The sequence below is a fragment of the Vombatus ursinus genome, unplaced genomic scaffold (genome assembly GCF_900497805.2).
Source record: "Vombatus ursinus unplaced genomic scaffold, bare-nosed wombat genome assembly UNPS02015406.1, whole genome shotgun sequence".
Lineage (NCBI taxonomy): Eukaryota > Metazoa > Chordata > Mammalia > Diprotodontia > Vombatidae > Vombatus > Vombatus ursinus.
In genome coordinates this window covers 1,936,363-1,958,744 of record NW_020955184.1, presented here as the reverse complement: position 1 = coordinate 1,958,744, position 22,382 = coordinate 1,936,363, and the positions used below count along the sequence as shown (strand labels likewise).

Sequence of the window (22,382 nt, the reverse complement as noted above, 5' to 3'; positions counted from 1 at the left end):
TTGCACTTATTCACAAGGTTACATATAATCCAGAGCTATTGCCCAGGGTTGAATCCAGAGGAATAATATTATTGTCTATTTGCATAGGGATAGCTGACTTTCCCTGTGAGATATAACCACAGTTGTATGTGTGTTTATGTGTGTGTGTGTGTGTGTGTGCTTCACTCCTTAAGTAAAGAAAATCAAGAGTTTTCACACAGGTGTTCCTATCTAAAGACAGAGGCAAGGAAAGGTCATGTACCTATATGTATCAACTGAGAAAATACATATAAAATGCTTAACTTAAGGTGCTATATTATTATAAGGTGAATTATTATTATTATTTATCTTTATATTATTTATTATTATTTTATCATATAATTGTTAGTATCATTATTATTATTTAGGCTATTTGTAGGAAACAGAATTGTCATCTTTCTTAGGTTTGTCTTCTTTCTAAAGTTATGGTGACTAACCATGCTTTGGCTTATGAAGCTTTCTTGCAAAGAGAAGGAATACTTCTCTAAGGCAACTTGACATCTCTCCCTTTATTCCCCCTCTTCATCCTAACACTTTAAATGATTTTTCTTTGAAAAAGGAGGCAAGGCAGGACCGAAGAATAAACTGGGAGCAGAAGGATTTTCTTGATGGGATGCTTGTTTTCTTACAGAAGATTTTTCCTTCAGTGTGATGTCACTATATACCATAAGGTAGTCCAAGCTTGTGGGTTTTTCTGAGTTGTTGTTGTTGTTTTTTTTTTTTTGTATTTACTTAACTTGGTGTTTGGCTTCTATCAGGACTTCAGCAAGGTTATAAATATTTCTTTTAAAAAGGTAGACAACTATCTTAAAGATTCAGTAACAACTTTAAACCCTCAAGGTCTCTACTTTTTTTTTACTTGTTTTGGGGTGTGTGGGGAATTTTTATTGTGTTGGTGATAGATAAATTTTTTTAAAGACACCAGGAAAATAAAGAAGGAAGGATAGAAACAATGGAGACATCATTACCTGGTCCAAGTCTAATAATCTTGGGAAGCAAGCCTTTGTACAAAGCAAAAAACCTACAATCAGAAGGATTGAGAAACATTTTTATTCTGAAAACAAAATGGTATTGTCTCTAGATGCTAGCCCTGTACTTAAAAGTAATTATTTGAAATTACACATATCCAAAACCAGACAGTACCTGCCTAAGTGGCCTATGCAGTCATTTGGATGAGGAGAAAGAGTTAATCAATGCTCCATTACCAAATCTTTCCTGATCCTGTCCAATCAGAAACATGCCTTTCATCAGCAAGATGGTTTTTCCTTTCAGGGAATGTCTTATTTTCAAGACAGCTGTTACATGGGCAAAATGACTTCTATAATTGAATTTTTAAACCTCCAAGTCAATCCTTGCTTATGAGCAAAATGCACCATAATCAAAGTAAAAATGTTACTTTTTAGCTTCAGAGAGACATAAAAATTAGAAAGGCAGAGGAAAGGAAAGATTTCACAATTCAAAGTCATGATGAGCTCACATTTCTCACATTCACCCTCATAGAAGTATATGGGAAAGGTTATATTTTAGCTTGGTTTTCAGTCAAAAATTTAAATTTTCTGGCCTTAGCTTTAAAAAAAAAGCATTACTAAACATGATGTGAATTGACAAGTCAAAGGCTCATCTTGGGCCTCTCAGGAAAATATAGGCACTTGAGGTGAATAAAGTACACTGTACTACAGCAGAACATAAACTTTGATGGTGTCAGAACCCTTTGCAAACATCAGAGAATTCTCTCACTTTACAGTAAGTTTCTCAGATGTTGCATAGAGCTCCTCAATGCATGCACAAAGCAAAGGGCTTTATAGCCCTAATAAAAATGGAAGTAAAATACAGTTTTTACAATAGTTGAGCAAAAACATAGGCTTTTGCCATTATTAAAATAGGAATGTTACCCTTCTTCCTGATAGATCGTTGCCATTGTTTTAAAACAGGTTATATACTTGATCTCTCCAGGAACTGGTTGTGGCCCTTGAATCCTACTTTTGGCAACATCAAAAGGAATGTTAATGACTGAAGCTGTTATGCCAGAGAGAAGACCGATCCCAAATTTTCTCCAAAACTCCAAGATTGGATCCTAAAAGAAAAGAAGAATTAACCAACAAAAAAGGAAACAAAAGTCCCTAAATATGTTTAACACCATAAAGGAATATGTACCTAAATGGAAAACTCATACTGCCCAACTTGAGCACATACATGCTAGTCCAGAGGAACCCGTTAGGATTTCCTCGGCTGGAACTTGTTTTCTTGACAATCCCATTGGCTATGTTTTTACACATGGTCTAAATTGCTGAAGTACACATTTCCTCACACAGGATTTATAAACACAGTTCATAAAGAAAGACTGGCATGGCATATGGGGATGATTTGTATAATTGGGCTTCACAATGTACTTAGTATTACTGTATCAAAACAGGAGAAATCCAAGTGCACTATTAGCTAATTGGCCAGAATATTTTACAAATGACAGCAACTTCCACCATGAAGCCTACTAAAATGCTCATTTGTGTGTTGGACCCCCAAATGTTAAATTAAATAAAGGCTAATCTCAGTCTGCTGCTATTCCCCTCCAGGTTTTTTGCATTTATTTTCACGTGTAGCTGATCCACTGTACTAGGAAGTGCTAGCTTCCTGTTATTAACAAACCAACTTGGGACCACTGCAAAACAGCCTGTGACATTCTGTGCATTATAAACAGTAGTAGCAAGTCACTGAGGTAATTGGCTGAAGAATTTACAACACATTGTTTCTGAATCTACTCTTCCTTCGTGGCAAGGAAAAAGAAGAGAAAAAAGAAAGAAAAGAACAGAAAAAGAAACAAGAAAAAAGAAAACAAATGTTTAAAAAATTCTTCCTCTATTTGAATTTTGTTCCTTCAAATTGGTTTGATTTGATTTCCTTTAACTTTCTTCCCTCCCCTGGTATGCTTTCTGACATCAAAGTACTTAATTAGGGCTTATGTGGGAGTCACTTTCCTTCAGACAAATTCTTAGCCTATTTTTATGCCCAGCAGAGCTCACATTAAGTTCCTTTATAATGAATTTGCTGGGAAGTTCTGATAAGTTTTTTAAGCCCTTGTTCTTGCACTGCAAACTGGGTAACAATTTTTTTTTTTTCACAACACATCCCATACCTTCCCTCTAAGGCAATGATTGAGAAGACTCTTCATGTATTATCAGTAAACAGAGAAACAAATTGAGTTATGCCATGATATCACTCTATTAAACAGAAAGTCCTAAGAGAGTAAAGTGCTCCTGATTTCTGCTTTAAAAACAAAAAACAAACAAAAAAAGTTTAGCCATTGCATGTTTCCAGTATCTATAAAGGAGGATAACATCTGTGTGCTCTAAAAAATTCATTTAAACCAATATTCCTACCCTATGAAAATTCCTAAGTGGCTAGGAATATAAAAAGTGAAAGATTCTGTAAGACTTCTTGGAGCTGGGCCATACAGGTGCCTTATAGATTTAAAGGGATTTTAGAACCAACAGGGTGTTTCAACAGCAAAAACAATGCACTGATTGCAGCATGAGTGAAATGTGCTTAAATAATGTCTTTTCTTTTATAAGAAGAGAAAAATGCTTTCCTACTACCACTTTAATATTTTGGCAGCATGATGTAATCAAAAAAGTGCTAGACTTGGAGTCAGAAGACCTGTGTTTGAGTTGCAGTTCTGTGGCTTACTTACTTACTGTGTGACCTTGAGCAAAGCACAAGGTCTCTGAAGCTGTTTGCCTCTCTTTAAAATACCTAAATACCTACTCTGCCTATTTCTTAGGGTTATTGTATGGATTAACTAAGATAATAGATATGATATTGCTTTCAAAATTGTTTTTTAAGTATCTATTATACTAAAATATTTTGTGTAGTTATCCTTCGACAATATGAATTTTGTAACATTATATTAGCATTGGTCTTGCAAGAATGCCAAAGTATATTTCAAACAATCTCACAGCATTTGCATGACATTATAATAGCCTAACATTTTTATGGTGCTAAGAGAGACAGCAGAGTGAGATGAATAGAGTTCTGGACTTGGAGTAGAGTAGTACAATGGACAGAACATTGTCTCTGGAATCAAAAGGCCTAGGTTCAAATCCCATCTCTGATGCTTACTGTCTATGTGATTCTAAGTAAGTCATTAACAACCAAATCATCAAAAAACTCATTATCTAGAAATAAAATTAATGAAAACTTATATTTGCAGTTGTACTTTATAGTTATAAAGCTCTTATGTACACTTGAGCCAGATAATAAACTTTGAAAATATAGCTTAAATATCATTATTCCCATTTTACAGATAAGATTTGCATATTTATTCATGATGCTTTTTTAAATTAAAAATATTTTATTTGTTTCAGCCAGTGTTTTCACCTTCCCACACCAAACACTTCACTCTATTTGAAAACACAAGGAAAAAAACATTTGTAATTAATCCAAATAAATTTCCACATTGGCTATATCCAAAAAAATACCATAATTTGTTCATCTATTCCTCAATTTATAGGTACCTCCCAGATTACCATCCTTTGACATCTCAAAAAGAGTTGTAAATAGATTTGTATATCCCTAGTGTTTTGTTTTGTTTTTTGTTTTTTTGTTTTGCTTAGCACTTAGCACAAGGAAATAGGACAAAAAGGGGAGAAGGGAAGAGGAAGAGGAGGAAGAGAATTTAGAGGGAGGAAAGAATAAGGGTGGTAATGGAGATGAGGGATGCCAAGGCCAGAGGAACTAATGCTTGTTGTGTTTGGACAAAGTAAACCTTCCTTTGCTCAATGAATTACAAATGCCTCATTTTATTCTAATATTGAACTTCAACTAAGAGGGAACTGGGGTTAGAGCACCTACAGCAACTTTATAATACCAATTGGTATTCCTCTTTGCCCTCTGGTTCTAAGAGATCTAGGCAATTTTCTTTTAAGATTTCTTGAAATATGATGTCTAGCTTCTTTTTTTGGTCATGGCATTCAGATGGTTCAATTATTCTTAATTTTTTCCTTCTTAATCTGTTTTCCAGGATGTTTTTTTTTTTTTTTGGTAAGGTAATTGGGGTTAAGTGACTTGCCCAAGGTCACACAGCTACTATGTGTCAAGGGTTTGGTCTGAGCCGGATTTGAATTCAGGTTCTCCTGACTTCAGGGCTGGTGCTCTATCCACTGTGCCACCGAGCTGCCCCAGGAAGGTTGTTTTTGTTCTGAGATATCTTGATAGGGTAGGCTCAGCCACACTTCTGAAGAAAAGGACTGGGCTGGTCTTGTTGCTGTTTTCTTGGGGTCTTGAGTGTTGTGTTATTCCAGGATTTTGGGGACAAGTTAGGAACCTCAAAATGGTCTGATTTAGGGTAAAGTCTGATTGCTACTTCCCTGTTCTGAGGTCTGCAAATTCCTGGACTGTGTTTGGGTCAGCGCAAGAACAGACTGCTGGACTCAGCCCCTGTTAGCCAGCTCAAAAGCTCTGTGGATTCAGAGCCACAGAACTGTAGGCTCCCCTTTGAGCTGAGATTCCTACCTCAGTTATTTCTTTGTATTCTGGGTTAGATGCTTTAAGTAAGACCCTGGGATCTGAATCATACTGCTACTGCTGCTTGCTTCTAGACCTCCTCCTTTCTCAGTTCACTATCTGTGGCCTCCCTACCCAGGAACTCTACCCCTCTATGCAGGTCCTGTTTTCAGTCTGCGCTGAATTTGTGACCTGCTGCTAGGTAGTGGGTGACAAAGCTGCCAGCTGGCACATGTTTGAAACCTCTTCTTGCCCTGGTATGAAGTCTCTCCCTGGGTGTTAGAGTATTCCCAGTGTGCTTTGGGAAGACCCCATCCCCAGTGTGGATAGGCTTCCCTATCTGTCTCCCTATGCTGAATGGGGCTGGACAAATGACTCACTGGGACTTTTTCTGGATTTCCTCGTCAGAATTTGGTGTAGTGTATTTTTATATCTGGTTGGAGAAGTTTGTGGAGTAGAGTTCACCTCATTGCTCCCCACCACTCTGCCGTCTTGACCCCAACTTCCCTGACCCCCCACAGTGTTTTGTTTTGTTTTTTACAATTATCGATGTCTTTTGTTTTTGACACCACAATCATTTTGTGTTATGTACCACTATTGTCCCTACTCCCACCCCTAAAGAACACTCCTGTATTAAAAAGAAAAAAAAAGTCAAACAAAACCAGATGGACATAATGATCAGTCTATGAAAGTGTGCCACATTTGACATCCATAATCTGCCTTGAGAAGAGGAAGGCTATAAAATATTTTCAGACAGCCTCATAGTCAGATTAGGTAGATCAATCAATAAACATTTGTTAAGTGCCTACTATGTGCCAGAAAAGGAAGCAGATTGTCAGAGAATCATTCCTATGGTGATAGCAGGAGTTTGGAGAAGGAGATCATTTATTTTTAGAAAGCTTAGGAAAGGGTTTCAACCTCTAGGTCACTAATAGTCATTCCAAAAGTTATGTTTTTTTCACTTATTACCCATTACTTAATTTGTTAACATGGCATATCTAGGTCTGTGATCCAGAATTAAGATGGTTTTGTAAACTTTGTTGCTGTTGGGTTGTTTCAGTAGCATCTGACTCTATATGACCCCATTTGGGGTTTTCTTGGCAAATCTTACTAGGGTGGTTTGCCATTTCCTTCTCCAACTCATTTTACAGATGAAGAAACTGAGACAAACATGGTTAAGTGACTTATTCAATGTCACACAGTGTCTGAGGCCAAATTTGGACTCAGGAAGATGACTCCTAAGTCCAGGCCCCATATTCCATCCATTGTTCCACCCAAACATTTTTTACACTTGCCAAATATGCCCTACCTCAAATTGGGCATATGTCAAGGGAAATGAAGATAAGACTTGATTTCTTATTATTTTTCCTCTCCAAACTAATAGTCTTCTCTGGAAATGAACATATACACATCAAGTTAGAGGGAAGTATCTAGTGAAATGCTCTCAGCCTTCAGGCATCCTCGGCTTTCTGCTTGTCAACATTTTTATCAACAACTTTAATAAAGGCATAGATAGTGTACTTACCAAATTTGAAGATAACACAAAGTAGAGAGATATCATAATAGATGAAAGTGTCAGGATACAAAAACAGATATCAGTAGACTCAACTGCCCAGTATTGGGCAAGTATGAGTAGTGAATATTTGGCATTAAAAAATGTGGGGCTTTTAGTCAAATGTATGACCAAAAAATGCTAATGTTATCTGAGGCTAAATTAATAGAATTATAGAAGTAGGTTGTTGTCTTGCTATACCCTGTGTTGGTTAGAACACATGTTCTGTTATGGGAACTGATATGGTTACTGTTTTCATTTACAGGAATCACATTTTAGGAAGAACACTGACAAACTTGAATGAGTACAGAGGATGGTGAAACAGTTTCAGAATAATTGCAGACCAGGCCATACAAGGATGAATTGAATTAAATAAAGATGAGTCTGGAGAAGAGATAAATTATTTTTTCATGGACATGATAGCTACTTTCATGTATTTGAAGGGTTGACATATAGAAAAGGTACTAGACTTATGCTTCTTATCCCCAGAGGGAAGAATGAGGACAGAAGAGTAGAATATAGGGAGGCATATTTAAGAAAAAAAATTTTCCTAATAATTAGAGCCATTTAAAAGTAGAAAGGACTGTCTTGGGAGGTACTCCATTATGTTCTCCCTCATTAGTGGTATTCAAGTAAAGGCTAGATGACCATTTATCAGAAATATTTCAAAAGGGGTTACTGCTCATATAACATGTCAGAGTAAAAAAGCCTTTTAAGTCACTTCTAATGCTAATATTCTATGATTGTAAATTCTTATTGGCACTGTGGCCTGTACAGATAGATACATTTTGAGTTAAATTGGTACTTTGCATCTAGGAGTTTCAAGTTCTTTAACTTTGGAAAATAGAGTATGCTAGAAAAGGTGTCTTGAATCTTAGGAAATAGTAGACAAATGAGATCACTGCTGAATCATAACATAGTGCCTCTGGGCCCCAAACCCGATATTCAGTAACTAGCAGTCCAGTGGATCAGGTCCTTTGGCTTGAAAATATTTCCTCCAATGTTTTCAAAGGGTTCTTCAAGAAGTGGCCAAAATTACCATCTCAATGTATTGAATTCAAAACAAAACAAACAAACAAACAAAAAAAAAAAAACCAAGCTGCATAGTGAGTTTTTTTGGGTTTACTCTTATCACAGAGAAAGCAAGTGACAGTCATAAAATAGAATCTCAGAAAACTGTTCTTTGTCATTTCCCCTACAAATAAAAATATATAAGAAGGCAAGGCCAGTTCAGGGATCATCATTGTGGGGCACATTTGGCAAATGTAAAAAATGTTTGGGTAACTAGATGGAACAATGGGTAGAATGTGGGGCCTGGAGTCAGGAATATTCATCTTCCCGAGTCCAAATTTGGCCTCAGACATTGTGTGACATTGGATAAGTCACTTAACCATGTTTGTCTTAGTTTCTTCATCTGTAAAATGAGCTGGAGAAGGAAATGGCAAACTACTCCAGTAAGATTTGCCAAGAAAACCCCAAATGGGGTCATACAGAGTCAGACACTACTGAAACAACTCAACAACAACAGTAAAGTTTACAAAACCCTCTTAATTCTGGGTCACAGACATAGGTCAAAAAGGAAGAAAAGCTGATTTAGAATGAAAAAATAAGGTAATTAACCTTATTGAGAATTATTCCTTTTATACTTGTTTCTGGGGTCTTCACACTGACTCCTACTTCTAAACAATTTAGCATGCCCTTTAAACAATAATAAGAACATCCATATAGTACCTTATGGTTGACAGACTGATTTACATGTTTTCCCATTTGATTTTTACAAAAATGCCATGAGGTTTATTCATAGAATTAAAATATCTTGCCCAAAACCAAATGGACTATAAGGGGTTGACACTGGGACTTGAAACCAGGTCCTATGATTCCAAAGTCCTTTTTTGAAGTGTTTTTCCTTTATGTCATGCTGCCTGTTTGAGATAAGGGAAGACTTTCTTGCAGTGAAGATTGGAGGAGTAAGAGGATCAAAGCTGGAAAGAGACCTTAGAAATCATTTAGTCTAAACCCCTCATTTTAAATATGAGGGAAAATGACCGGAAGGATGATATTGCCCTCTATAGTAATAGGAAATGTAGGAAGTTTCTTTTCCTCTCTCCTTTTTTCCTTCTTCCCCATTGCTTGCAATAGAGCTTTGAATCGAACTGATTCCCACTGTTTTACATGTTATTCTTAGCATTTGAACTCATTAAGGGGTTGTCTTCCCTAATGTCTCTGGCCAATGGACCTCTCCTTAGATGTAAATTGTATACCTGGTCAAGGACTTGACCTGTTGATAGTCTCACCTATACTGAAGGTATGTGGCACTGTGAACCCAGTTGTAGAAATCAAGGGTCAATATGGGAAACCCACATCCTCCCAGGAGTGACTTCCTTATGCCAGAAGACTGTCACAAAATTATATACATATATATATATATATACACACACATATATGTACATATACACATACATACAGACACATACACAAATATATACATATGTGTGAATATATGTGCATACATGTATACCTATATACACACATAAGCATATACAATCTGAGCCCCAAAGACTACTGATTTGAGACTTTTGGTGGAGATCAATGCTCTGTGCCTGCATAAGGGGTCGGTTGGATTTGGCAAGAGTGGAAGAGAAAAGAGATCTGATCTCTTCAATTTCTTCTGTTTTCCAGCTTGGAGAGAGAAGACATATAATGCCAATCTCTCTTCAGCACCCTCCACCACCCCCCAGAATGGAAAAAGACTGGGAAGAAGCTGACATGAGAGGAGCTAGCAATCTTCATCATGTCCCTATCTACCATTTAGTCCACTAAAGACTTTGGGGAACTTCCCCTTGGTGAGATCTGGGACTGTCTTTCTCTTGACTGAGCTGAGTTACCTCACTTTCAGTGGAAGAGCTCCTTCAGTCTATGTTGTCTGAGATATATTCTCATATGTATATTTCTCTGATTTCTGTTTTGATTTGACTTCTCTTTGCTATTTGCTACATGTGTTTATTGTAGAACTGGTTTTTGGTGGGAAAGGAGTCAAGCCTAGAATATAAAGCTTGGGGCTTCTTTCTTTCCAGTAAGAAAAAAGAGTTTAACTTGAACCTAAAATTTTAATCCCTCAGACTAATAATATTTAAAGGAGCAGACAGATCTAATTCTAGTCCAGTATTCCCTCTCTTTGAGGAGAACAGAGCAGCAGCTTCTGGTTCTAACCACCTGCTTCCCTTTCTGGCAAGAATGAAAGTCTCCCTTGGAGAAGATTAGGGGGAGGAGACACCAGAGATGTCTCTTCTTGCTTCCCAACAAGCCACATGACACTACCTGCCTGTTATATACACACATACACGTGCATATACACACATGTATGAATTGCATGTGTATGCTATACAAATGTGTACATAAATACTTATATACATACATATACATGCATCTTCACACATTGAACAATTCCTTCAGCACAACTGATATTAAAATTCTAGGCACCTGCATTGGTTTGCATTTTGTCCCTGTTGGGGTTCCTCATGCTGCCTCTCAACTGGCTGGCTGTGTCCATATATAGTTACGGGGCTGAAGACTGCTTATTTAGTTGCATTGTTATTTCCAAAAAGCCATTCCAAACCAAAAAAGTTATAGCTCCACATGCAAATATGACTCCTACAAAGCTTATAGGGGACCTGGGCCTCTACTGAAGCAATTAGGTAATGATGACTACTGGTAAAACAAAGATGACTAGTATCAGCAAGGGCATTCTTCTGTATTTTTCCTTTTTTAGTGAGAGAAAAATCACTTTCAATTCCATAAAATTCAATCCCTCTTGACTGATTTGAAGGTAAATTGAATTCTGAGGGAATCCTCCAGTACACATGTTGAATGGTCAGATCCAGTTTATTCTCTAATTTCCTGGGGTGGGGTGAGGTAGGGACACCTCTCAGTAAGAAACCAAGATACCAGAAATGTGATCACAGGCCTCAGAAGAGTTAACAATCAGCACAAAGAAAATTATTTGACCTCAAAATCCCAACTAATTGGACCATGGCATCTAACAATGCCTCACTAGAGGCATTACCAAAGGCACCACAAGAAGCATGAAAGCCAACCTGGGTTCATCAATTCTTCTGCACTGTCCACTTCCTACTTCAACAGGATCATCATATTCTGATCGTGAAAGACCACTGATTGTTTTGGGCTGCATTTAACTTAAGCCAGTTCCCTGGTAGTTAATGTTCAATTTTGGAACAAAATTGACTCATAGGTCATTCAACAGTTAACAAAAGGAGATTTACTTGGACAGAACAGAAGTATATTCAAAGAGAGTAGGCACCAAGGATACCTCAATGAATTAGCCAAGTGAAGCTCCCTCATTTCCTAAGTTCCCTTTTGTGGTCCAACAGCCAAACATCAGAGAGAACCTGGAACTCCTTATCACTCTTTTGTACTTAGGTGAATAGGACATGATGTCAACAGCCTGAACCTTAAGTCTTCTGATACAATCAAGTCTCAAGGATGGTTTCAATACCATGTAAGAAAAAAAAATTAGTCCAACTTGCATCGGAGAAGACATTAAGATATTACTTGCACCTTATCTTTGCCAGTGATTTATCACTTAAAATGGTGGCAATTATATTTTCCCACATATCTTATTGAAATGTTATGAAAATGTGAAAATATATTGAAGTTTTACATGAAGCATATGGTTTGGTATAAAGAATGATGAACTGAGAGACAGGAGGAACTTGTATCCAAATTCTGCTTTTCACATATTCTCTGGGCACTGGTTGTGGACAATCCCACTTTTCTCAAAGTTGTTGCAAGTATCAGATGAGATAATCTATAATACCCTTTCTCTGCTACTTCTCCAACACACTCAGGCACTGCTAGATTGGGTACCCCAGAGAGGCAACTGTTACTACTCTAGAAGGGTCTAGGGGTAAATCTATAGATAGCTATCCACCTAAAATTGTAGCTAATGATTCCCTCCAGGTGTCCTTTCCTTTAACACTAGTTCTTTGAAAAGGCATTTATTTACTCAAATAGGATAGCAAGAATAGTATTTACAAAACATTCTCCCCACCCCCCAAGCTGGGATATACTTTTCCACAAATACACATAGAGTCTGCAGGAGGAAGAATAGGCACAAACTTAAAGTACAATGGCACATATAGGGAATAATCATGGCCAATGAAACTCACAATTCAGGAATTACAGAGCCTCGGTATTATCCTGAGGGTCCTATTGAAGTTTGTTGTGGGGCATGGTGTTAGTGATGAATGAGGATTGGCTAATTCTTCTCAGATGGATACATTGATCCATTACTCAGTCTTTTGTGGGCAGCTGCAATATTTAACCACTTTGACTTAGCTGGGAGGTATTGGGATCTCCTTAGCTGGAGTGTTACTCTGCCTTTTTCAGATGGAAAACTATTGTGCCCATTCTTTTGTTTTTAATCATCCTTTAGAAATCTTCAGAATTTGGTAATCAGACTGTCTCCCAGGTTGAAAAATTACACATCCTTTACACTTCTGCTATAGATTTTGTTATCTCATCCACTAGTCATTTTTATTCTTTCTTTCTAAAATCATTTCCATTTCCTTTATAAAGTGTGACTGTCTCAAATGTACACATACCCATCAAATGTGCAGGCCTCATAGGTACCCAGCCAGTGCTGAATATGACTGAATTTGAATGGCTATTATATACCCTGATTTCTTGCTGCAAAACATGCTATTTTGGGGAATGAAAGGTTGAGTAGAAATTCCTGTCATTTCTTCATCAGAGAGTACCATAAGTTTTCCTCATAGTAAATAATAAGGGGTCCCAAAAAGAAAAAGGGATTCAGAAAGGATTGTGGACCCTGTGATAGTCCAAAAAGTCCAAGAGGTCAACCAAGACTCCAGAAATGTGATCACAGGCCTCAGAAGAGTTAATAATCAGCACAAAACAAATTATTTGACCTCAAAATCCCAACTAATTGGACCATGGCATCCAAAGTATATAGCCAGAAGCTAAAGACAGGATCAGTAATTTAATGCAAGTCCACAGAGTGGTTAACATCCATAGAGACAAAAATCTTTTTAGCAAAGCAACATAGAATGGCATCTGACAGTGCTGTTCAGTTACTGGCCAGCTGGCTGAAAGTTTAAGCTTTTGCTTAAGCCTTGGTTCCATTTCCCAGTCCTTTGTGATTAGGACTTGTTATCTGCTGAGAGCTATTATTCACAAAGATATGCCAGAAGAGAAGAGTCCAGGGAGATATAAAGAAATATCTCTTGGCAGTGAAATGAAGAATGAGTAGACAGTTGGGGATCTTTTCTTTGCAGTACATTGATACAAAGATGAGGCTTTTCTTGAAGCAAGAGCAATCTAGGTCCTAGAATCTTCTTCCTCAAATATGACAGGCAAATGAAATTTCTTGGTCCTTTCTTATTCCTGATTCCCACCCCCACCCCACCCCAAATATTAACTTTGGTTTCAGCTCTAAGCCATTATCACAGAATTCCATAGATAATTTGTTTCAAGAAAATGCAGAAACCAAAGTTACATCATCTATTAACCATTTTTCCTGGTTTTTCTTTCTATATCATGGTCCTAAACAACTAAGAAATATTATCTGAAAGATCCAAAGGTTCAAAATCTCAGAACTTTTGGCATTCAATTAAGAGTTTTAGGATTTCTATTATTATTGTGATGTTATTATTATTATTATCTTTTGGAGACTGCTTACTCATGAAACAAGAAAAAAGTTTTAGCAGACTTTTAAGAAAATAAATATATGTGTGTATGTGCATGTGTGTGTATACACATAACACAACTTGACATTCATGAAACATATCAGCTAGCATTACATATTGTCAATTGGGGCATGATTGAGCATATTTGTCATTAGTCCCAAATTCTGGATAGTTCTCTAGTGACTACTTGTCTAACATATAAGACATATTATATTCACATGTTCCAACAGTATATAAGTAAATATGCACAAAAAGCAATGCAACAATAACAGTAGAGGGTCTACTTAATAACAGAACATGCATAAAGAATAGTGTATAAGCAAATAGATAAACATAAATGTATACATTGTTAACAGGCAAATCTATGGTATGCAATATATTTACTGCATGAAACAATTTTCAACAATTACCACATATATCAATGAACATAAGCAATTATATGTCAGGCACATAATATACTCCACCTACTGTCTCTGAGTTTGTGCACTGACTGACCCCATGCCTAGAATTTCCTCCTTCTTCATCTCTACTTCCTAGTTTTCCTGGCTTCCTCCAAGACTCAATTCAAATTCTACCTTCTACAGGAAACTTTTCCTGGTCTCTCTTAGCTTCTAGTGCCTTCTCTTTTCATATCACCTTTCATATACTCTGAATTTACATCATAGGTATCTATTTATTTACTTGTTGCTCCTCCTCCCCCATTAAAATGTGAATCCCTCGATGGCAAGGTCTGTTTTTGCCTTTCATTGTATCCCCAGTGTTTAGTACAGTGCCTGGCACATCGTCAACCCTTAATAAATCCCTTTTGGTTGAGTAATTAATATAGGAAAACATTAGTATTGTCATCTGGCTACATGTGTAATCACTTTTACAGTTTCCCTTTTAACAGCCTAGGTTAGAATGGTCACAAGTCCAACATATCTAGGTTTTTTTTCTGACCCATTTCCTTCTATATCTGAACTAATTGATGGTATGGGTTGAGCACAGTCATCATCATCATAAGGAAAGAGTTATTAAGTGCCACTATGTACCAGGCACTCTGCTAAGTGCTGGGGATATGAAAAATAGGAAAAAGATAGTCCTTGCCCTCAAGAACCTCATAATCTAACATGAAAACATACAAACAAATATATACAAAGTAAGCTACATGCAGGATAAAGAGAAAACAATTAACAAAGTAAAGGGACTAGAATTGAGAAGGTTTGGAAAATCTTTGATGTGATTTTATTTTTTTTTAGGATTTTTTTATTAATTTATTTTGATTTATCAGTAATCACTTCCATATGATTTTAAGTTTAAAATTTTTCTCCCCCTTCCTCCCCACCATGCTCCCTAAGACAGCACATAATCTGATATAGGCTATACATTTACATTCATATTAAACATATTTTCACATTAGTACTGTTGTAAGTAGAAATTAAAACCAATAGGAGGAACCATCAGAAAGAGGAAACAAAACTCAACAGAAGAGAAAAAAAATAGCAATTTGGCTTCCACAGTTCTTTCTTTGGGTGAGGATAGCATTTTCCATCACAAGGCCTCTGGAGATGTCTTAGATCCTTGTATTGCCAGGAAGGGTTAAGTTTATCAATATTAGTCATCATGCAACATGGCTGTTATTGTGTACAACGTTCTCTTGGTTCTGCTCACTTCACTTAGCATCAGACCATACAAGTCTTTCCAGGTTTTTCTGAAGTCAGCCTGTTCATCATTTCTTACAGCACAATAGTATTCTATCACATTCATATACTACAACTTGCTCAGCCATTCCCCAATTGATGGGCATCCTCTCAATTTCCAGTTCTTTGCCACCACAAAAAGAGCTGCTATGAATATTTTTGTACATGTAGGTCCTTTCCCCGTTTGTGTGATGTCTTTGGTATATAGTCCTAGAAGTGCTATTGCTGGGTCAAAGGGCATGCACATTTTTATAGCCCTTTGGGCATAGTTCCAGATTGCTCTCCAAAATGGTTGGATCATTTCACAACTCCACCCACAATGCATTAGTGTTCCAATTTTCCCACATCTTCTCCAACATTTATCATATTCCTGTTTTGTCATGTTGGCCATTCTGATAGGTGTGATGTGGTACCTCAGAGTTGTTTTGATTTGCATTTCTCTAATCAATAGTGATTTAGAGCATTTTTTCATATTACTATAGATGGCTTTAATTTCTTCATCTGAGAACTCTCTGTTCATATCCTTTGACTATTTATCATTTGGGGAATGACTTGTATTCTTATAAATTTGACTTAATTCTCTATATATTTTAGAAATGAGGCCCTTATCAGGAGACTGGTTGTAAAAATTCTTTCCCAATTTTCTACCTTCCCTCTAATCTTAGTTGCATTGGCTTTGTTTGTGCAAAAACTTTTCAATTTAATGTAATCAAAATTATCTATTTTGCTTTTCATAATGTTCTCTAATCTCTTGTTTGGACATGAATTCTTCTGTTCTCCATAGATCTTCCAGGTAAACTATTCCTTGCTCTCCCAGTTTGCTTACAGTATCAGCCTTTATATCTAAATCATGAACCCATTTTGACTTTATTTTGGTATATGGTGTGAGATTTTGGTCTATGCTTAGTTTCTGCCATACTCTTTTCCAGTTTTCCCAGCAGTTTTTTTTCAGAGAGTGGGTTCTTATCCCAGAAGCTGGGGTCTTTGGGTTTATCAGATAATAGATTACTATAGTCATTGACTACTGTGTCTTGCATATTTAACCTATTCGATTGATCCACCACTCTATTTCTTAGCCAGTACCAAGCAGTTTTGGTGATTGCTGCTTTATAATACAATTTAAGATCTGGAATGGCTAGGCCACCTTCCCCTGCATTTCTTTTCATTAGTTCTCTTGATATTCTGGACTTTTGCTCTTCCAAATGAATCTTGTTCTTATTTTTTCTTACTCTATAAAATAGTTTTTTGGTAGTTTGATTGGTATGGCACTGAATAAGTAAATTAGCTTAGGTAGAATTGTCATTTTTATTATGTTAGCTCGGCCTACCCATGAGCAACTGATGTTTTTCCAATTATTTAGATCTGATTTTATTTGCATGAAAAGTGTTTTGTAATTGTGTAGGTAGACTCCTAAATATTTTATAATGTCTACAGTAAGTTTAAATGGAATTTCTCTTTCTATCTCTTGCTATTGGGCTTTGTTGGTAATATATAGAAATGCCGATGATTTATGTGGGTTTATTTTTATAGCCTGCAACTTTGCTAAAGTTGTTCATTATTTCAAGTACTTTTTTGCTCAATTCTCTGGGATTCTCTAAGTATAACATCATGTCATCTGCAAAGAGTGATAGCTTTGTTTCTTCTTTGCTTATTCTAATTCCTTCAATTTCTTTTTCTTCTCTTATTGCTAAAGCTAACATTTCCAGTACAATGATGCGATTTTAGTTGGGATTTAAAAGAAGCCAGAGAGGTCAGTAGGTAGAGCAGAAGAGAGAGAGTGTTCCAGGTATGGGGAACAGCCAGAGAAAATATCCAGAGCCAAGAGATAGAGTATCTTTTTCATAAAATAGTCAGGAGGCCACTGGATTAAAGAATACGTTGTGTGGAATAAGGTATGAGAATACTGGAGAGACTAGGTTTTAAATGCCAGACAGTGCATTTTATATTTGATCCTGAAGGTTATAAGGAGTCACTGGAATTTATTGAGTAGGGGGTTAGATCTGTGCTTTAGGAAAATTGCTTTTGTGGTTGAATGGAGCATAGATTAGAGTAGTGAGTGACTTGAGGCAAGCAGATCAGGCTATTGCTATAATATAGGCATAAGGTGATAAGGGCCTGCACTAGAGTGGTAGCCATATAAGAGGAGAGAAGAGTGGTAAGGGATAGTAAGGAGTCAAAGATAACTCCTAGGTTGTATGCCTGAGGGTGTAGGAGGATGATATTGCCCTCTACAGTAATAGAAAAGGTAAGAGGGAAAGAGGGTTTAGGGGAAAAGATAATGAATTTGTTTTTGGATATATTGAGTTTAAGATGTCTACTGGATCTCTAGTTAGAGATGTTGGTAAGACAGTTGGAAATGTAAGATTGGAGGTCAGTAGAGAGTTTTTGGTAGAATAGATAGATTTGAGAATCATCAGCATAGAAAGCTGATGAGATCACCAAGTAGTACAGAAGGAAAAGAGAAGACAGCCCAGGACAGAACCTTGAGGGACACCTATGGTTGATATAGAATTTTTAAAAATTAATTAATTTATTTTTAGTTTTCAACTTTCACTTCCACATGATGTTGAGTTCCAAATTTTCTCCCCATCTCTCCATCCCCCCCACCCCAAGATGGCATGTCTTCTGAATACCCCTTCTCCTAATCTGCCCTCCTATCTCTACCCCCACCTTCTCTTATTCCCTTCCCCTTCTATTTTCCTATAGGGCAGGATAGATTTCTATACCCTATTTCCTGTGTATCTTATTTCCCAGTTGCATGTGAAAACAGTTTTTTCTTAACCTTTGTTTTTAAAACTTTGGGTTCCAAATTTTCTCCCTTCCTCCCTCCCCACCCATTCTCATTGAGAAGGCAAGCAACTCGATACAGGTTATACATGTGTAGTCATGCAAAACACTTCCATAGTAGTCATATTGTGAAAAACTAAGTATATTTCCCTTAATCCTATCTTGCCCCCCATTTATTCTATTCTCTCTTTTGACCCTGTCCCTTCTTGGAAGTGTTTGCTTCTGATTACCCGCTCTCCCAATCTGCCTTTCCTCTATCATCCTCCTGCTTTCTTGTCCCCTTCCCCCATTATTTTCCAGTAAGGTAAGATAGATTTCTGTACCCAATTGAATGTGTATGTTACTCTCTCCTTAAGCCAAATCCAATGAGAATAAGATTCACTCATTCCCTCTCACCTTCCCCCATTTCCCTTCCACTGTAAAAGCCTTTTCTTGTCTGTTTTATGTGAGATAATTTACCCCATTCTACCTCTCTCTTTCTCCTTCTCCTAGTATAATCCTCTCTCACCCCTTAATTTTGTTCTTCAGACATCACTCCATCTTCAACTCACCCTGTGCCATCTATCTATCTATCTATCTTTCTATCTATCTATCAACATACATACATATAATTTTTCCCTCCAACTACTATAATACTGACAAAGGACTCATGAGTTACAAATATCATCTTTCCATGCAGAATGTAAACAGTTCAACCTTAATAAGTCTCTTATAATTTCTCTTTCCTTTTTACCTCTTCATGTTCCACTTGAGTCTTGTATTTGAAAGTCAAATTTTCTCTTGAGTCTTGCATCTGAAAGGAAAATTTTCTATTCAGCTCTGTTCTTTTCATCAAGAATGCTTGAAAGCCCTCTATTTCACTGAATATCCATTTTTTCCCTGAAGGATTATGCTTAGTTTTGCTGGGTAGGTGATTCTTGGTTGCAATCCTATCTCCTTTAACCTCTGGGAATATTATATTCCAAGCCCTCTGGTCCCATAATATAGAAGTTGCTAAATCTTGTATTATTCTGATTGTGTTTCCACAGTTCTTGAATTGTTTTCTTCTGGCTGCTTGCAATATTTTCTCCTTGACCTGTGAACTCTGGAATTTGGCTACAATATTCCTAGGAGTTTTCCTTTGGGGATCTCTTTCAGGAGGTGATTGGTGGATTCTTTCTATTTCTATTTTGCCCTCTGGTTCTAAAATATCAGGGCAGTTTTCCTTGATAATTTCTTGAAAAATGATGTCTAGGCTCTTTTTTTTATCATGGCTTTCAGATAGTCCAATAATTTTTAAGTTCTCTCTCCTGGATCTATTTTCCAGGTCAGTTGTTTTTCCAATGAGATATTTCACATCCTCTTCTATTTTTTCATTCTTTTGGATTAGTGTTACAGTGCCTTGATTTCTCAAATTGTCACTAGCTTCCAATTTCTCCATTCTAATTTTTAAGTAAGTATTTGCTTCAGTAAGCTTTTGGACTTCCTTTTCCATTTGGCCAGTTTTGTTTTTTAAGGCTTTCTTCTCCTCATTGGCTTTTTGGAACTCTTTCGTCATTTGGGTTAGGATATTTTTTAAGGTATTATTTTCTTTTTTTTTTTTAGGCAGTTGGCGTTAAGTGACTTGTCCAGGGTTACACAGCTAGTAAGCGTCAAGTGTTTGGTCTAAGGCTGGATTTGAACTCAGGTACTCTTGACTTCAGGGCCAGTGTTCTATCCACTGCACCATCTAGCTGCCCTAAGGTATTATTTTCTTCAGTATTTTTTTGGTTCTCCTTTAGCTACCTATTGACTTGTTTTTCATGATTTTCTTGCATCACTCTCAGTTTTTCCTCTACTTGTCTTACTTGCTTCTCAAAATCCTTTTTGAGCTCTTCCATGGCCTGGGACCAATTCATATTTTTCTTGGAGGCTTTGGATGTAGGAGCTTTGACAGTGTTGTCTTCTTCTGGTTGTATGTTTTGATCTTCTTTGTTATCAAGGAAAGATTCAATGGTCTGATTCATTTTGTGCTGCTTGCTCATGATCCCAGCCAATTAGTTGAGTTATAAACTTTTTGTTAAGGTAGGGGTCTATTTCCAGTGTGGAGAATGTACTGTCCCAAGCTTCAGGGGTTTTGTGCAGCTGTTTTCAGAGATGCTTCTAGGAACCTGTAAATTTTCAATTCTTCCAAGGTGTTATGATCAAGGGTGAGGTGTTTACTCCTTTCCTGGCCTGGGCTCTGGTCTATGAGTGACCATAAGTACTCATTTCTGTCTTGGAACTGTGAGGAGGATTTCTTCTCCACCACTACTATAGGCTCCACCACACCAGCACTCCTCCTCACCCCAGAACTGCCACCCAGAACTGTGACCCAGATCCAAGCATGGGCAAAGCAAGAGAGTACTGCACTAGCAAAGAGATCTCTGCAATCCCCCTCTGATCAGCCACTCAATTCCCCCTCAGTCTATGGGCTGGAAGCTCAGGAGGTAGTAGCTGCCTTGGGACCATGCTCAGGGACTGGGGCTGGGATCCCGTGCTTCTCTTTCACCGCAGACACAGAATTTTCCTACTGACCTTCTAAGTTATCTTTATCGTTCATGGGTTGAGAAGTCTGGAAACCTCCACAGTTGCCTGTGATTTGGTCCTCTGAGGCCTGCTCCAGGTTTGCTGAAGCCTGCGTGCCCACACTGAACTGTGTTCCTCTCCCAGCCCAGCGCAATATACCTTTCTGATCAACCATCCAGGTTGTCTTGGGCTGGAAATCTGTTTTACTCTGTCTTTTTGTGGGTTCTGCTGCTTTAGAATTTGTTTAGAGCCATTTTTTTTACAGGTATTTGGAGGGGTTCGGGGGAGAGCTCAAGCAAGTCACTGATTTTACTCCACCATTTTGGCTCTGCCCCTGGTTGATAGACAATTTGGATGAAGATTCAGCAAAGGAGACTGAGAAGAAGTGGTTGGATAGGTAGGAAGAGAACCAGGAGAAAGTAATGTCCTGAAAACTTAGAGAAAAAGAATATTAAGGAGAACAGAGACATGGACATATTGGCTGGTGAAATTTGAGCAGGAAATCCAGGGAATAGTGGCCATAAGGATAAATACAGTCCAATGGGTCTGTGCCCATGAAGATCTAGATCCTAAGGAGTGCCATTTTGCCTGGTTCATTCCCTACACGAGAACTCTTTGAGAGGATGGACTGCCTCAATTTTCTATTTGTATCCCTAAATCATAGCAAAATGCTTGTATATTATATGCCAGGAATTACTGTGCTAAGTGCAGGGATATAAAGAAAGGCAAAATCAGTCCCTGTTCTCAAAGATCTCATAGTCTTATGGGGGAGACAATATCCAAACTATTATATACAAATAAGATATATAAAGGATAAATTAGGAATAGTCTCAGAGGGAAGACACTAAGATTAAGGAGGACTGAGAGAGGCTTCTTGAAGAAGATGGGACTTTAGCTCTGATTTGAAGCACAAAGGAAAGCAAGGAGCAGAGATGAGAAGGGAAAGATCATATTATAAATGTTTAATAAATATTTTTTCGTTCATTCCTTTATTTTAAAAATATATTGATTATATTGCAATGTGGATTTAAAGGTGGTTTGACAATTGTATCCAAAGAGTATTGGTTAATGATCTATTTTGATCCATAAATATGCCTGTATTGATATGCCACAGGATAAGATAGTTCTGAACAAGATAGTTCAATATTTTTATCAATAATTTATATAAATACGTTTAAGTCATATGTATTAAATGTTTGGATGACACAAAAGTAGAAGGGAAAATTATATGATAGATAGTAGACTCAAGAAAAAAAACAATCTGGAATAATGTACCTAAAAATGAATACAATTAAGTATACTTATGTTAAAGAAATCAGTCACCTAAGTACAAGTTTGACAGTAGTTCATATAAAAAAATAGCTGCCAAACAGTTCATGTTCCTTAGAGGTATTTAAGCAGAAATGAGATGACAAATGGTCAAGGATACCCTAGAATAAATTTCTTCCATTGGTTGGTCAGTAAGGTCATTTTGACTCTAAGACTGTACCAACCAATTAACAAGCATTTATTAAATGCTCTCTGTGGGCCAGGAAGTGTGAAGGGCACTGTAGAAGCAAAGACAGAAATGAAACAGTCCCTACCCTCAAGGAGCTTGCA

At 37.2% G+C, this 22,382-nt stretch overlaps 1 protein-coding gene across 1 annotated transcript in view; it reads right to left on the bottom strand.

Moving 5' to 3' along the window:
* Positions 1–22,382, bottom strand: part of SLC25A21 (solute carrier family 25 member 21) — a 704,781-nt gene that overhangs the window by 2,844 nt on the left and 679,555 nt on the right. Inside the window, exons 8-9 of the mRNA XM_027847443.1 lie at positions 1,911–2,092; positions 987–1,039 (exon numbers count right to left, since the gene is read on the bottom strand). Of these exons, the coding sequence (XP_027703244.1) occupies positions 987–1,039; positions 1,911–2,092 (235 nt within the window). The remainder of the gene's footprint in view (positions 1–986; positions 1,040–1,910; positions 2,093–22,382) is intronic.